This window comes from Syngnathoides biaculeatus, chromosome 8, assembly GCF_019802595.1.
Source record: "Syngnathoides biaculeatus isolate LvHL_M chromosome 8, ASM1980259v1, whole genome shotgun sequence".
Classification (NCBI taxonomy): Eukaryota; Metazoa; Chordata; class Actinopteri; order Syngnathiformes; family Syngnathidae; genus Syngnathoides; species Syngnathoides biaculeatus.
The window spans coordinates 32,471,604-32,487,446 of record NC_084647.1 but is presented as its reverse complement, the minus strand read 5'-3'; the positions used below and the strand labels follow the sequence as shown (position 1 = coordinate 32,487,446).

Genomic DNA, 15,843 nt, shown 5'->3' with positions numbered 1-15,843 from the left:
CCCCTGACAGGACAAGCTGAAAGGAAAAGAAGAAGACTTTCCTTTCCTCACCCATTTCATCCAGCTCCCGGGGAGATCCCGAGGCGTTCCCAGGCCATTCGAGAGACGTAGCATCTCAAGGGTGTCCTGGGTCGAAGTCAGGATCTCCTTCCATGGAGGCGTCAGCGAGGCATCTGAATCAGATGCCCCAACCACGTCATCTGGCTCCTCTCAATGCGTAGGAGAAGCTCCTCAACTCTGAGCCCTTCACGGATGACCGAGCTTCTCACTACCTCTAAGGGAGAGCCCGAACACCCTTTCGAGGAAACTCATTTCAACAATTTTTGTTGTTAGTGTTCCATCATGAATGGCTTGTTGATGAAAAGCATTCATTAGAAATTTAATCACCTGCAAAGAAAATTTTTCGTTTTTATTAAACTCACTGAAGCCTGTCCAAGAAATAACTATCTTGTTAAAGACACATCTTCAGCAAAAGTGGTTTATACAAGTGATTTTAATTCCTTTTGTTTTTATTTGTCTGACTTTGTATGAGCTTTATTTTGAATTTGATTGGTTTGTAATTTAACATGACTAACTCAAAATATGATTAACAGGGTTCGGGATCTAATGCGCTCTGGAGTGATAAAGAAAACGGAGAAACCAATCTGGTATGATGTGTATGAAGTTTTTCCACCAAAATGCCAACCACTTTATGTCAAGCCTTTTACAAGATCCAGGGTCAAGAAACCAGACCCAGTGCCTGAAATTTTCTATACAGAAGATAAAATTAGAGCGTAAGTAAAGTTTTTACTATTTCTTGCAATGAAATAGCATCTAGGTATATAACAATTTATCACTTACAGAAATCCTATAGAACACGGGTCACCAACCTTTTTGAAGCTGAGGGCCACTTCGTGAGCAATGATCGTATGAAGGGCTATGTGATCTGTTTGCGGCAAACTTCAGAGTTCATTATACATAAAATATTTTTATTAATTTTTATATGACATTTAAAAAAAAATCATGGAAGCAAGTTAGATTCAAAATTTAAAGCACAAATAATAATTTGTAACCTGTGCTATTTTTAGAACATGCCTCGGAGGTGTCTTAAGTGGTCCTCCTGGGCAACCATGTGCCCGTGGGCATCTCTGATGTAGAATACAGTGTACTGCATTACGTAATATTTATGTCTCACTATGCTTTAAGGAATTTTTATGACCAGTATGGGATGGGCCTTCGGCCTTTTGATCTTTCCAAATCAAACTTTGTCTCTACCAGTCAGAGGTTAGTATTGTTTTTCCTTTTTTATGCAAAATGATGTTAAACGTTTGGGTTTTTTAATTTATTTTTGTACTGATGGAACACTCAGATTAGCATTAACATTTACATAATATTTTATATTTTACTGTAGGTTTGTAGACAAGTATGCAGAGTTAAACAGTCAGTACGGGATGGATGACTGTGCTCTGTTTGAGGAGACTGCGAAGGCTTTGCTTGCAGAGGGTGTCATTCTGAGAAGGAGAGGAGCAACAACGGTAAGAGTTTTTCCTTCTGGATCATTTGAAAACATCCGTTCCTCTGCCTCAAAAGCACAATCGCTTTTGTCTAAACTCCTGTGAAATTTAACAGTGTCAAAAATTATTTGTGGTTAATATCAAAAATTTAATTATAAATTTTTGTAATTCGGAGATGTGAAACCACATTGCAAAGATGTCAAAATGGCTTTATATATATCTCATACCTATCTCACGCAATGCATGTTCATATGTATGTAATACATAAACATATTTACAGTTTGCATTTTCATAACAGTACCCAAAATTGGTATCTCCTCCTTCAAGAAACCTTTAAAATCTTACTCTCTAGGTAGAGCAACACTTGACGTGGTTGTCATTGATGAGAGTCGAGATTAGTCTTTGTTTTACATGGTCCCATCACACGTTGTTCTGAGGTTACAGACAGCACACACTGAATAACTTTGAATGGTGGGAAAAGAGAACAGTGCATCTGGAATGTACAGTAATCCCTCGTTTTTCGCGGTGAATTGGTACTAAACCCATCCACAAAAAGTGAAAAACCGCAAATCCGAATCAGATGCCCCAACCTTCATGGGTCCTTATCTTCTTCATGGGGATGCCGCATTATACCCTATCAATGCGGCTTTCTGCTGCAGTACTGTACTAATGTATGCTTGCGCTTTTTAAAAATGTTATTTATTTATTTTTTGCTTCGTTGGTTCATGTTGTTTCGCCGGCGATGGTGCATTGCCTTCCCCCGTAATATACAGGTCAGTACTGTATTAATGAATGCTGGCATGTTTTTTTTTGTTTGTTTGTTTTTGCTTCATTGGTCCATGTCATCGTGCCGGGGATGGCACATTAGTATGTAGTGAACTTTTTTTTTTTTTTTTTTTCCGGAAATCTGCGATGATCTGAATCCGCGATAGGTGATCTGTGAATTAAAGAGTGATTACTGTATTCACAGTGCATACATTTTCTTAAAGCCTCATTCAAAAATTTAATAAGTTCTCCCACCCAGCTCCAAATTCTACCCACAACACCCCTTACTGACATGAAAAAATGGTTTTAGAACTTTTAGCAAATATATTAATTAAAAAAAAAACAAGAAATCTCTTGTACGTAAGTATTCGTGACCTTGTCCACAAAGCTCAAACTTGATCAGGTTTCCACTCATCCTTGAGAGGTCCCTACATCTTAACTGGATTCCCCCTGTGATACATTGTTTATTTGACAGAATTTGGAAAGGTACACAACTATCTTTATAAGGTCCCACGGGTGACACTGTATGTCACAGCACACACCAAGCACGAAATCAAAAAATGTCAGTATACCTCTGAGAAAGGACTGTCTTGAGGCACAAATTGGGGCAATGGTGCAGGAAAGAAAAATCTGTTGCACTGAAGGTTCCAATTAGCACAGTGGCCTCTGTAATCTGTAAATGGAAGACATTCCGAACCACCAGGACTCTTTTTAGGATTGGCGGCCCATCTTAACTGAGCAATCGGGAGAGAAGTGCCTTTGACAAGGAGGTGACAAAGAACCTGTCAGAGCTCCAGTTGTCCTCTGTAAAGAGAGGAGAACCTTGTCAACTATCTTTGTAGCACTCCATTAGTCATTGTATAGTAGAGTGGCTAGATCTAAGCCACAGCTAAATAAAGTGCACATGGCAGTCTGCCTGGAGTTTGCTAAAAGCCACCTGAAAGGATTCTTAGATCATGAGAGACATATTTCCGTTCTTATGAGACAAAGACAAAGCTTGAGAGGCGGTGCAAAGAGGAGCTTGTGGCATCATATTGAAAAATGCTTGAAGCTATAACTCATGCCACAGGTGTATTGCGAACATGAGACATGAAGATGACACCCCGTAGTTGGGTGCACTTGTCCCATGTTCCCATGGGAACGCAAGGACAAAAAGATACCACAGTTGTTGTGGCACTCTGTTGTGAAGTGGATTACCACCAAGAACATCAGAGAAAAGACTGGACAGGCGTGGCTAGCACGGTGGCACTAAACTAATTAATTGCCACCCCAGATGGACTCCACAGCCCAGGGGGTCTGTTCCCCATTTGAAAGGGATACCATTTTGGCTGCCGGGTCAGGACAGTGATTGGGTCAAGCGCGATGCCTACAGGCGATGGAGCACCACGGCAGACACCAGTCTTCCTCACTAATAATATGAGGACATAATGAAACTATACTTTGAGCTCTAGAATGAACACCACTGGTGACTGGATTGCTACAAACTTGAATGTCTGATGTTGAATGTGTTAATTCAACTGTCCCGCCACACTGTTGAACTGAAAATGTCGAATATGAGCGTGGCTACTGATTCACAGTTGCACTCATACCACCAATGATGTGAGTATTTCAGTGTTAAATTAGATGAGAGTTGTGATATACAAGACAAGACTTGGTTGAACTGGTAGTTTGTCTGTATGAGAGGGCGCACAATTTTTTTTTTTTTATATATATGTTGGTGTGTGACATTTACAAAAAATTTGGCTGTGCAAAGTTACAGTGAAGAAAATAAGTATTTGAACACCCTGCTATATTGCAAGTTCTCCCACTTAGAAATCATAAAGGGGTTTGAAATTTTGTGTATGGTGCATGTCCACTGTGAGAGCGATAATCTAAAAAGAAAAATCCAGAAATCACAATGTATGATTTTTTTTTAGCGTTTTATTTGTGTAATACAGATGCAAATAAGTATTTGAACATCTGAGAAAAACAATGTTATTTGATACAGTAGCCTTTGTTTGCAATTACAGAGGTCAAACGTTTCCTGTAGTTGTTCAGTTTGCACACACTGCAGGAGTGACACAAATCTTCTCTAGATCAGACAGGTTTCTGGGCTGTCGCTGAGAAACACGGAGTTTCAGCTCCCTCCAAAGATTTTCTTTTGGGTTTAGGTCTGGAGACTGGCTAGGCCATGCCAGAACCTTGATATGCTTCTTACGGAGCCACTCCTTGGTTTTCCTGGCTGTGTGCTTTGGGTCATTGTCATGTTGAAACACCCAGCCAAGACCCATCTTCAATGCTCTGACTGAGGGAAAGAGTTTGTTCCCTAAAATCTCACAATACATGGCTGCAGTCATACTCTCCTTAAAACAGTGCAATCGTTGTGTCGCATGTGCAGAAAAACACCCGCAAAGCATTATGCTACTGCTCCCATGCTTCACAGAAGGAATGGTGTTCTTGGGATGGAACTCATCACTTGTCTTCCTCCAAACACGGTTAGTGAAATGATGACCAAAAAGTTCAATTTTGGTCTCATCTGACCACAAATCTTTCTCCCATGACTCCTCTGTATCATCCAAATGGTCATTGGCAAACTTAAGACAGGCCTTTTAAGCAGGGGAACCTTCCGTGCCCTTCATGATTTCAAAGCTAGACGTCTTAGTGTATTACCAACAGTCACCTTGGAAATGGTGGTCCCAACTCTTTTCAGATCATTGACCAAGTCCTGTCGTGTAGTCCTGGGCCGATTCCTCACCTTTCTAAGGATAATCAAGAGCCCGCGAGGTGATATCTTGCATGTGGCTCCACTCCGATTGAGATTGACTGTCATGTTGAGCTTCTTCCATTTTCTAATGATTGCTCAAACTGTGGCCCTTTCTTCACCAAGCTGCTTGACAATTTCTCTGTCGCCCTTTCCAGCCATGTGTAGTTGTACAATTTTGTCTCTAGTGTCTTTGGACAGCTCTTTGGTCTTGGCTGTGTTACAATTTTGAGTCTTACTGATTGTATGGGGTGGACAGGTGTCTTCATGCAGCTAACAACCTCACACAGGTACATCTAATTTAGGATAATACATGGAGTGGAGGCAGAATTTTACAGGCGAACTAACAGGTCTTTGAGGGTCAGAATTCTAGCTGATAGACAGGTGTTCAAATACTTTTTTGCAGCTGTAGCACTCAAATAAATTGTTAAAAAAACATACATTGTGTTTTCTGGATTTTTCTTTTTAGATTATCTCTCACAGTGGGCATGCACCTAGGATGAAAATTACAGACCCCTCCATGATTTCAAAGTGGGAGAACCTGCAATATTGTGGGATGTTCAAATGCTCATTTTCTTCACTATATGTTTGTGAGAAGGGAATCCATGTGTATGATATGGCACGGTGACGCAGCTGTAGCGCGTTGACCTCACAGTTCTGAGGCCCGGGGTTCAAATCCCAGAACCATTTGTGAAGAGTGTCCATGTTCTCCCCATGCCTGCGTGGGTTTTCTCAAGGCATTCTGGTTTCCTCCCACATCCCAAAAATATGCGTTCAATGGAGACTCTAAATTGCCCCTTGGTGTGATTGTGAGTGTGACTCTTGTCTGTCTCCATGTGCCCTGCGATTTGGTGGCAACCAGTTCAGCGTGTACCCAGCCTCCTGCCCGTTGACAGCTGGAATTGGGCTCCAGCACTCTTGTGACACTTGTGATGATAAGCGGCTCAGAAAATTGATTGCTGGATGGATGGATGGATGGATGGATGAGAGATGTGGCTCTTTGTATAATGTGGTTCTCTGTCATAACAGTAAAAAATGTAGCTCTTCATCTCTGACTGTTTGGCCACTCCTGATCTATAGTCACGCATGAACATTCGACCGTGGGACTGGTCAACACTAGAAGAAACCCAATAATTGAAACCCAATAATAACTAATCATAATAACTTTATATTAATCCACTGGTCCAATCATATTAATCTTAAAATGAAAAGTAAGAATCAAACGGGAATGGTCTGACTCCCGGTTCTACCTCGGGTGTGAAAACGCCCATTTTGTCCCTTCTCCAGGGATAGAAAAGGCCAACACCGATGGAAGTAAATATATGCAATCAGGATTTGAATTAAAAATGGCACTGAAAATTTCATGTTATAAAATTGACATTACTTCAAAGTGATCATATTTTCAAAAGCTGTATTTCAGTTTAACTTTTCAATGTTAACAAATTTGTCATATAGAAAAATTCAACCTTTAAAATTCAAACTCAATATTTTCAGTCTCCTGAGGTTCAACTGGTTACAATTCCAATACAATACAATTCCAATACAATACCACCTAAATTCAGTGTTCAGTGTTAAAGTGCCACTGTCATGAAATGCATGATTTTTAGTATGTTATTAATGGAAAAAAGGAAGCTGTAATGGATCCATCCGTTTTTTCACCACACAACGTGATTTTGACATTTGGCTTTTTGTCACTCCCACCATGAAAATCCTATAGAGGCATTTGTTTTCGAGAAGAAGCAGGAACTGACGTTAGGAACAGACATCCATTCAAGCAGTCTCGTATGTTTTATACTAGTTTTACCTGCTGGAAGGTAGCTTGTTGTTCCTTTTTGTTAGCCAAAATGCTGGCTCGTATTGCTGGATATTGTTCGAACAGGAGGATGGATTCATTCTTCATACTTTTCAAAAAGACCAGGTTTGTCGTGAAAATGGATTGCACAGGTGCAAAGGACGAGAGCTTCGTGGGTTCCAAATAACAGGTAGGTGGGTATACAGCTACAAAAAAAATTTTTTATAGTTTGGGGGGGGGGACTTACTCCTCTCAGAATCTAACAAAAGATCCGCAGACATCAGTCACGGCTTCGGACGAGGGGCACGGCTTCGGCTAGGCTGGCTCATACATACTGTCTGGGAGTCTGTTGTTAGGAAGAAGCGATCCGCATATCATCTAATTATGGTTCAAAACGATAGGATAATATTGCCCCGGTCACTTCACTCGATTTTGAAATGTTCTCTTCTTTGAAAAGAGCTTCAGTGTCTCATAATAGGTGGGTGGACGAGGTGCCGCCTGCAGGCGAGGCACGGCTTCGACCGGGTTGGCTCATACATGCTGTCTTGGGAGTCTGTTAGTTAGAAGTGATCCGCATATCATGTAAATATGGCTTGAAACGAAACGAAAGGGTAATATTGCCCCGGTCACTTCACTCGATTGCGTCCGCGGCGGACGGCTTCGACCAGGTTGGGTCATACTGTCTTGGAGTCTGTTGTTAGTTACAGTCCTCCGGATTTTCCCGGAATTCCGGATTTTCAAGTTTTCACGAAAATTTCTCCAGAAAATATAGGAAAAATTGCCCCAAATTAATCTGGATATTAGTTGACAACATTGAACAAACATGCGTTTGAGTTCGTTGTTTTGTTCTCACGAGCGTAGCCATGTTGAGGCACTAACGCGAGTAACAGTAATGCCCCTCCCCTCGCATTCTCTCAAGACGTCGCTTATTTTGTGTAGTCTTGACATTAATTTACGTTTTTATTTCATTAATATTGTTAACTAAACAAGCCTGCTCCAAAACAACTGGTATTCACCCAGAAACAGGAAATGCAAGTTCATCGTACTGAGCATGTACGGCCGAAAGGGCATGATCAGAGCTGCTTCACCTAATGGGAGTGCATTTATGTCGAAAGCCATATTAACATCATGAGCCATGTCAAAGGAAATTCAGTTACACCAGGGGTGCTCATCGCGTTGATCGTGAGGCAGCGTGACGGCGTGCCCCCCCCCAAAAAAAAATAAAAATAACAAAGATGTTAGACTATCATCCACATTGTCGCTTGATTCACGTGTGGCCAATACGTCGAGCGCATGCACATAAAGGCGTGTTCTAGCATGCCGGCCTCCTATTTATGGCAGTCCCGTGATGCGTGCCCCCCCCCAACAATACATCATGATTGCCGACAGGAATGTTTTTTTAATGTATCGCTAGCTCGTTGCCACTAACGCCGATTATGTTGAACTAAGCTTTCAGCATCTTTCATACATTGCGGGTATAGACCGTTCATGTTTATTCCTTGACAGGCCAGTGCATCTAACTTTTCTTCAGATAAAGTTTGTCAGATTAAGAATTTTTATTGATGAAAATTTTTAAATAAAGTTTTTATATCGTGTTCTACTAATATCAGTTGAAATTGGAAATTATCATTTCTGAGTTTGTTAGTTTTCTTTTTTAGTTATGTATTTGTTTATTTTTTTTAATCTACAGTTATGTTATATTAATCCAGTAAGTTATTTTCAGGCCATCCCTAATCACACCGCAACTTTATCTGCGAGCATAACTGACCACACCCGTACATTTTTCAAATGTGAGTGACTGTGTGTGTGTGAGTGTGTGTGTATACATATATATATATATATATATATCTCACTATAATAATTGACATCAAATAATGTCTCATCATGTATTTATATATATATAATATATTTTATTAACAGCAACCCATTATACTATTAGTGTTACTAGATCTATATCTAAGATAGTGAGCAATGTGGTCGAGAGTATCAGTACAACGCGACGTAACAAGTTTGAGACTTAAACGTTAATAGTAATTACTACAGATCAACTTCTTTAACATGTTTTGCTGTACGGTGTAGAAATTCTCGGATATATTTGTGTATGTTCTATATCCATACTATAATAAGTATAATGAGGGGAAAAGTACATTTTTAGATGTCTTTTTACTGAATTGTTCACTTAATTCATTTGTCTTGAGATAAGATGGCATATTTTAAGCATGTTTTAATGACAAATGGGATTTTGTGCTATCCAGTGATAGGGGGATGGGGCGGGCAAAAAAATATGGGCTTGGCCCTTGGAACTTCTACCGAATTTTTTTCTTTTTTTTGGTCAGGACTTAGAAATTTTACTTTCAATTTTCGTCTGAATTTTGTTCACAGATATCACCAGAATACACCACAGCCATCCATTTTTTCAAAAATGACCCCCGGACCCCGCTACGAGGACTCTGCACCTTCAGTGCTCACATTTCTATTTTCAGGAATTTTCATCTCTATAGTTAGAAGTGATCCGCATATCATCTAAATATGGCTCAAAACGAAATGAAAAGATAGGATAATACTGCCCCGGTCACTTCACTCGATTGTGTCTGTGGCGGACGGCTTTGTTCGGGCTGGCTCATACATATTTTTTGGGAGTCTGTTGTTCGTTAGAAGTGATCTGCATATCTAAATTTGGCTCGAAATGAAACGAAATGATAGGATAATATTGCCCCAGTCACTTCACTCGATTGTGTCGGCAGCGGTTGGTTTCGGCCGGGCTTGCTCATACATACTGTCTGGGAGTCTGTTAGTTAGAAGTGATCCACATATCATCTAAATATGGCTCGAAACGATAGGGTCATATTGCCCCTGTCACTTAACTCGATTGTGAGATGTTCTCTGAAAAGAGCTTCCGTGTCCCATTGTAGGTGGCACAGCATGTTTTCAATGGGGAATGTCGCGGTGTGACGTAATGAACAGAGGATGCAGGCAATATGGCTACCACTTGGATGTCAAATGAGACTTCCACAACTTTGCACATAGATGACGCGCTCTCTGCTCATATTTATTTTTTCGTATGGACATTGAAGTGAATAATGTTATATTGTTTTTCATTACAATATCTGTTTTAGAATGTTTATAGGCATGACACTTGACCTTTAAGAAGACCTGAAGTAACCCTGCCTTCTTAACACTGAATTTGGACGGTGAATTTCAGACAGCGAATTGTACCTAGTTGAATTCAATTTTGAAGGTTCAAGGCTGCCCTTTGTCACCGATTTTGTTCGTAACTTTTATGGAAAGAATCTCTAGGCGCAGCTGAGGCGTTGATCATGATCGGCCAGTCTGAGACAGTTTGGGCCGATTGCGATGGCATGCCGAAAAAAAAAAAAGACGTCAGCCTATCATCCATCTCATTGCTTGATCCAGGTGTGGCAGACATGTTGATCGCATGCACATAAAGGCACATCCTAGCAAGCTGGCCTTCTATTTACGGTCTCTCTGAACTTAATTTGTTTCAAGACTCTGTTCCTTAACCAAATTGTATCCCACTTTAAATAATTAGATTTAATCTGTTCTAGAACAAAGTTGTTTGTTTGTTTCTCATTCGTTGTTTCTCAAAATACATAAAACAAATTAACACGTCAAGCAGAAGAAGCTGCTCCCCAACAGATGCTCGATTTGACCAAATTAAACTTGGATTGCTAGATCAGAAACAAAAACACTATTCACATTTAGTTGTTTTAACTTTTATTTCCAACAGAAAAAGTTACACTTACTAAAGATAGCTATAACTTCCATTTATCACTTTCTTTGGAGACATACTGAGGGCTAATTGGCATGAAAAATGAAGTGACCCAAAACATGTGACACACAGAACACAGTTTTTTTCGCTGTGTGAGAGTGAGTGTAAGTAAGAGTTCTCTGTGGATGCTCCGACTGTTCACAAACTAAAACCAAAGGAGCATTGCGAAGTGAGGTTGTGCTGTATTTATATATTTATATATTTATGCTGTTTTTCATGCAAGTGACTTTACCACCATGTTGACGTTTCTCACTAATAGATTCTGATATTTTTTAAATGACTCATTTTCGAATTTGAGTTTCAATAAATACAGTGAAGAAAATAAGTATTTGAACACCCTGCTATATTGCAATTTCTCCCACTTAGAAATCAGGGAGGGGTCTCAAATTTTCATCGTAGGTGCATGTCCACTGTGAGAGACATAATCTAAAGAAAAATCCAGAAATCACAATATTTGTGTGAAACAGCTGCAAATAAGTATTTGAACACCTGTCTATCAGCTATAATTCTGACCCTCAAAGACCTGTTAGTCCACCTTTAAAAGTCCACCTCCACTCCATGTATTATCCTGAATCAGATGCACCTGTGTGAGGTCGTTAGGTGCATAAAAGACACCTGTCCGCCCCTTTCAGTCAGACTCAAACTTGTAACATGGCCAAGACCAAAGATCTGTCCAAAGACACCAGAAACAAAATCGTACAACTCCACACGGTTGGAAAGGGCTACGGAGAAACATGACGGTCAATCTCAATCGGAGTGCAGCCCATGCAGGATATCACCTCGTGGGGTCTCAATGATCCTTAGAAAGGTGAGGAATCAGCCCAGGACTACATAATAGGACTTGGTCAATGACCTGAAAAGAGCTGGGAGCACCGTTTCCAAGGTGACTGTTGGTAATACACTAAGACGTCGTGGTTTGAAATCATGCATGGCACGGAAGGTTCCCCTGTTTAAACCAGCATATGTCAAGGCCTGTCTTAAGTTTGCCAATGACCATTTGGATGATACAGAGGAGTCATAGGAGAAAGGTTTGTGGTCAGATGAGACCAAAATGGAATAATTTGGTCTTAATTCCACGAATCATGTTTGGAGGAAAACAAATGTTGAGTTCCATCCCACCAACACCATCCCTACTGTGAAACATGGGGGTGGTAGCATCATGTTTTGGGGTGTTTTTCTGCACATGGGACAGGTCGACTGCACTGTATTAAGGAAAGGATGACCGTGGGCATGTATTGTGAGATTTTGGGGAACAACCTCTTTCCCTCAGTCAGGGCATTGAAGATGGGTCATGTCTCGGTCTGTGAACATGACAATGACCGAAGCATACAGCCAAGAAAATCAAGGAGTGGCTCCGTAAGAAGCATATCAAGATTCTGGTGTGGCCTAGCCAGTCTCCAGACCTAAACCCAATAGAAAATCTTTGGAGGGAGCTGAAACTCAGTGTTTCTCAGCGACAGCCCAGAAACCTGTCTGATCCAGAGAAGATCTGTGAGGAGGAGTGGGCCAAAATCCCTCCTGCAGTGTGTACAAATCAAGTGAATAACTACAGGAAACATTTCAACCTCTGTAATTGCAAACAAAGGCTGCTGGACCAAATATTAACATTTGTTTTCTCAGGTGTTCAAATACTTATTCGCAGCTGTATTACACAAATCGTTAAAAAAATCCTACATAGTGATTTCTGGATTTTTCTTTTTAGATTATCTCTCTCACAGTGGACACGCACCAACGATGAAAATTTCAGACCGCTCCATGATTTCTAAGTGGGAGAACTTGCAATATAGCAGGGTGTTCAAATAGTTAATTTCTTCACTGTAACTGCCATCGGAACAGAAATCTGTCATAAATGGTGAACCCCCTGTAGATATACTGTACGTACTATATACACTTTGTACACATGTACTGCGTATGAAAAATGAAAACTATATATCCAGTAGTCCCTCGCAAATTTCAAATATTGTGAATATTGGCGTTGCAGATTTTATGTCAGTGTAGTGCAGTTACTCACCGCTCTTTAATACAGTTAGTGTTGTACTGTAGGCTAATTGATGTAAATGTGGCAGTAATGAGTCAGAGATGGTCAATCTGGCTTTTGTTCTCAAAAAAAAAAAGACAATGCATGTTCATAATTTAAGCAGGGGATACCCAGCAGAGATTGCGTTTGGTTTGTTTGTGGAACGTGACCTCAAATGGACGAATAAAATACATGCACTCCAGTCTAAAGTGGAGTTTCGCAAATTGGCATCTATGAAACTTTGTAATATCAATTGATTGCTACTTTGTGTATTTAATTTGTTGCTGGGGTTTTCTGGAAAATAACTCCTGTGATAAAAGAGGGGTTATGTTATATATTGTCAAAAATATTACAGTACGTTGAAACATGACAGTCATTGATTTATTGAAATTTTCAAATAACCAAATAAGACGAAGGTTGAAACTACCAAGTTTCAACAAAGGATCATAGTATTGCTTTGCTTTTTGTTTTGCAGGTGTCTGCAGAGTCCAAGAATCCAGTGTTGGAGCTCAAGCTCACAGCCATGCTGACAGAGGAACCATCTGTTGATGATGACAGCAAGCAAATGCCAGAAGAGCATACGAAACATACACATACATCATAGAAATTTGACTTTCTGCTTACCTAGGAGCTCTGGTCACTTGTTTAAATAATATCATGGTTGTCTGGCACAGGCGTACTAAGGATTCTATCTGATCAAGGGACCTAAATTAGCCTCCAGCTATCTTTGTCAAATGTCACTACAGTCAACAATGTCAGCAGGCTACGTTCATTTAGTTATAAGACACCTGTGAACTCTTGATTGTACACTAAGATCTGGATATCAGTCCAATGATGTTTCATAATTGTTTTTTGCAACTTCATGGAAACATGCTAAGAAAATTACATTCATTACACTGAAACTAAAGCTCTAAAATGGCAGCAATTCCACCACTTTTTCCTCAATTTGTTCAAAATATTCATGAAACTAAAATTTGTTGGTCCTGCCTAATAAACAGTATAATAGTGTTACAGCTACATTCAGTCAACCATGTTTTATTATGAAACGAAAAGTCTACATCTGGTGTGTCAAACTCATTTTTAATCGCTAACCACATTGTAGTTATGGTTTCCTTCTGAGCGCCGTTATAACTACTAAAACAATAAAATAAATGCCTCATATTACAAATACACATCAGTGGATATGTTTTGAAATTTGAACCTAATGGAAATGGTTTGTTGAGCTATTTTCAATTGATTTCAAAAGGGGCATTGGGAACACAAAAATTGTTGCAAAAACTTTTCTCCACATTTTCCATGCACATGTTTTGCTGTCGTGGGCCACAAAAAAAAAAAAAAATGTAGCAGGCCCGAATCCGGCTGGGGTCTTGAGTTTGACATTTGTGGTCTACATCATTGGTGATGAACCAAAAGTGATTTGGTAGTGACATAATATTGCAAAACATTAATTCTATTATCATGACCACATGAGCAGTAACCCTTTATTGCTAAGTGACTCTCTGCGGTTTTTTATGTCTCCACAAAGTATTTTTTGTCAAAACGGCTGTCTGTTGTACTATAGTGGCTCCAACTAGCGGATACAAATTTCTTGTGTTTTTGACATACTTGGAAAATAAAGAGGATTCTGTTTCCAGATTTGGATAACTGGAGACAATTGTTTTAGTTTATATTTTAATGCTAGTTTCATTGGTTTGATTTAACCATTTTTATGTCCCTTAAAATCACAGGGATAAAAAAAATGGCTGAAGTTATTCTGGAACAAAAACGTTAATTATGTCCGATCGTCGCATCTTGGTGAATGGTTAACGCGTGGTGGGATAGGCTTGTCAGTAAAATCCAGGAGACAACTGGTGTTTTGTGTTGGGGTTAGCAAATTGAATCATTGTTTGCAAAAAAAAAAAAAAAATTGTCATTTTTTGTGTTGCTCGAAGAATGGAATCATGGAATGTTTTAGATGTAGAGTATCTGAAACGTTTTTGATCGATTTTCGGATTTCCCTTTAACCTCAAAAGCAGGATTAGATCTAATTGTAAGAAGCATGAGATATGAAGACTGGCATTCTGGAGCACTCACTAACCAACATTTTTATGTGACGGCCATGTTGGAGAGGTTGATGTTCAAGGCAATGTCGTCACTAATTTCCCAACAATTGTTAAATCTCAGCACATGTTATTTAATACATATTTTGTTTTATTTTTTTTCAAGACCAGAATTTTAAGATCTTTACCTGTGAATGATTACTCATAGTTTTAGACATTTCATGGCTTTTTATAGTAACTGGCAACACTTGTCAATAGTTACTGTGAACTTCAAATTCCAGAAACTTATAGACAGCAGTGTCATATCAATGTTTTTTTTCCCCCCATCGTGGTGTGAATATGTTGCACAAGAGGAGAACCAGATAATAGCTTACCACTTGTATTATGCAGTCAATGGTATGTTATGGAAAGAAAAAAATGATAGATCTTTTGAAAAAAGGAAAAGCAATTGAAGTAGTTCCCCTGAAAAATAGTAAGAGTTGTTTAAAAAAATGAAAAATGGTAAAAGTTGTTAAAAACAATTTACCGTTTGTTAAAAATTGCAAATATTCCTGCAAGTGAAGTACTCGGATAATTGTTAGAACGATAGCTGGTTTAGGCTCCAGCACTCTTGCTTGAGGTAGTGGCTTGGAAAATGGATTGATCTTTGCTTTTGCACTGTATTTGGGGCGGGAAATACTGCACGTTCAAAGGCATACATAATTCACGCTCCATAACAGTAGGTAGCGGTAAAGGATCTAAATGTTTCTTGCCAAACACTAATAGAAGAGGAAGAAGAAAAACTTTACGGCGATTTCCTGAACGTCTCACGCGGACCAGCCAATAACGAGCGCATTTCTCAGCCTCAACAGGAAACAAGGAAGCGTCCTTCCTGTTTGTATTAGCTTCCTATTTTGCATTTCAAGCGAAAACCATCCCTACGTTAATGAGGAATTTGGAGATGCAAAGGACAGTCCGATAGCTTTAAGGTAAGCTCTTTTGCCACAAACAGGCACGTATTTTTTTATTTTTGGGGACCTACCTTGCTAGCTGTAGCTAAACGGTGCTCAGCTACATTTAGTGTATTTGAGACGTTTTCCCGATTTCATTTGCGGAAATCCTTGTATAGAAGTTCATCAGTATAATCGTTTATGTATAAATTGGTCTCGTAGATCTCTTTCTCTGTCTCTCTCTCTTTACTTTTACTGTATTAAAAAATACCATTGTT

The 15,843-nt window shown here is 39.5% G+C and overlaps 2 protein-coding genes across 9 annotated transcripts in view; both read left to right on the top strand.

The window, feature by feature from the left end:
• mrps23 (mitochondrial ribosomal protein S23) overlaps nucleotides 1–13,769 on the top strand; it is a 28,649-nt gene extending 14,880 nt beyond the window's left edge. For 2 of the 3 annotated variants that reach the window (XM_061826761.1, XM_061826763.1), the window contains exons 2-5: nucleotides 594–773; nucleotides 1,186–1,263; nucleotides 1,391–1,514; nucleotides 13,073–13,769. In XM_061826761.1, coding sequence (XP_061682745.1) covers nucleotides 594–773; nucleotides 1,186–1,263; nucleotides 1,391–1,514; nucleotides 13,073–13,201 — 511 coding nt within the window. In that variant the 3' untranslated portion in view covers nucleotides 13,202–13,769. Of the gene's footprint in view, nucleotides 1–10; nucleotides 774–1,185; nucleotides 1,264–1,390; nucleotides 1,515–13,072 lie in introns of all 3 variants that reach the window. The other variant, XM_061826762.1, reaches the window with a different exon arrangement.
• Nucleotides 13,770–15,452: 1,683 nt separating this feature from the next.
• Nucleotides 15,453–15,843, top strand: part of LOC133504530 (centrosomal protein of 164 kDa-like) — a 64,308-nt gene continuing 63,917 nt past the window's right edge. For 5 of the 6 annotated variants that reach the window (XM_061826852.1, XM_061826854.1, XM_061826853.1 and 2 more), the window contains exon 1: nucleotides 15,453–15,604. The gene's annotated coding sequence lies outside the window, so the exon portion shown is untranslated. The remainder of the gene's footprint in view (nucleotides 15,605–15,843) is intronic. The other variant, XM_061826850.1, reaches the window with a different exon arrangement.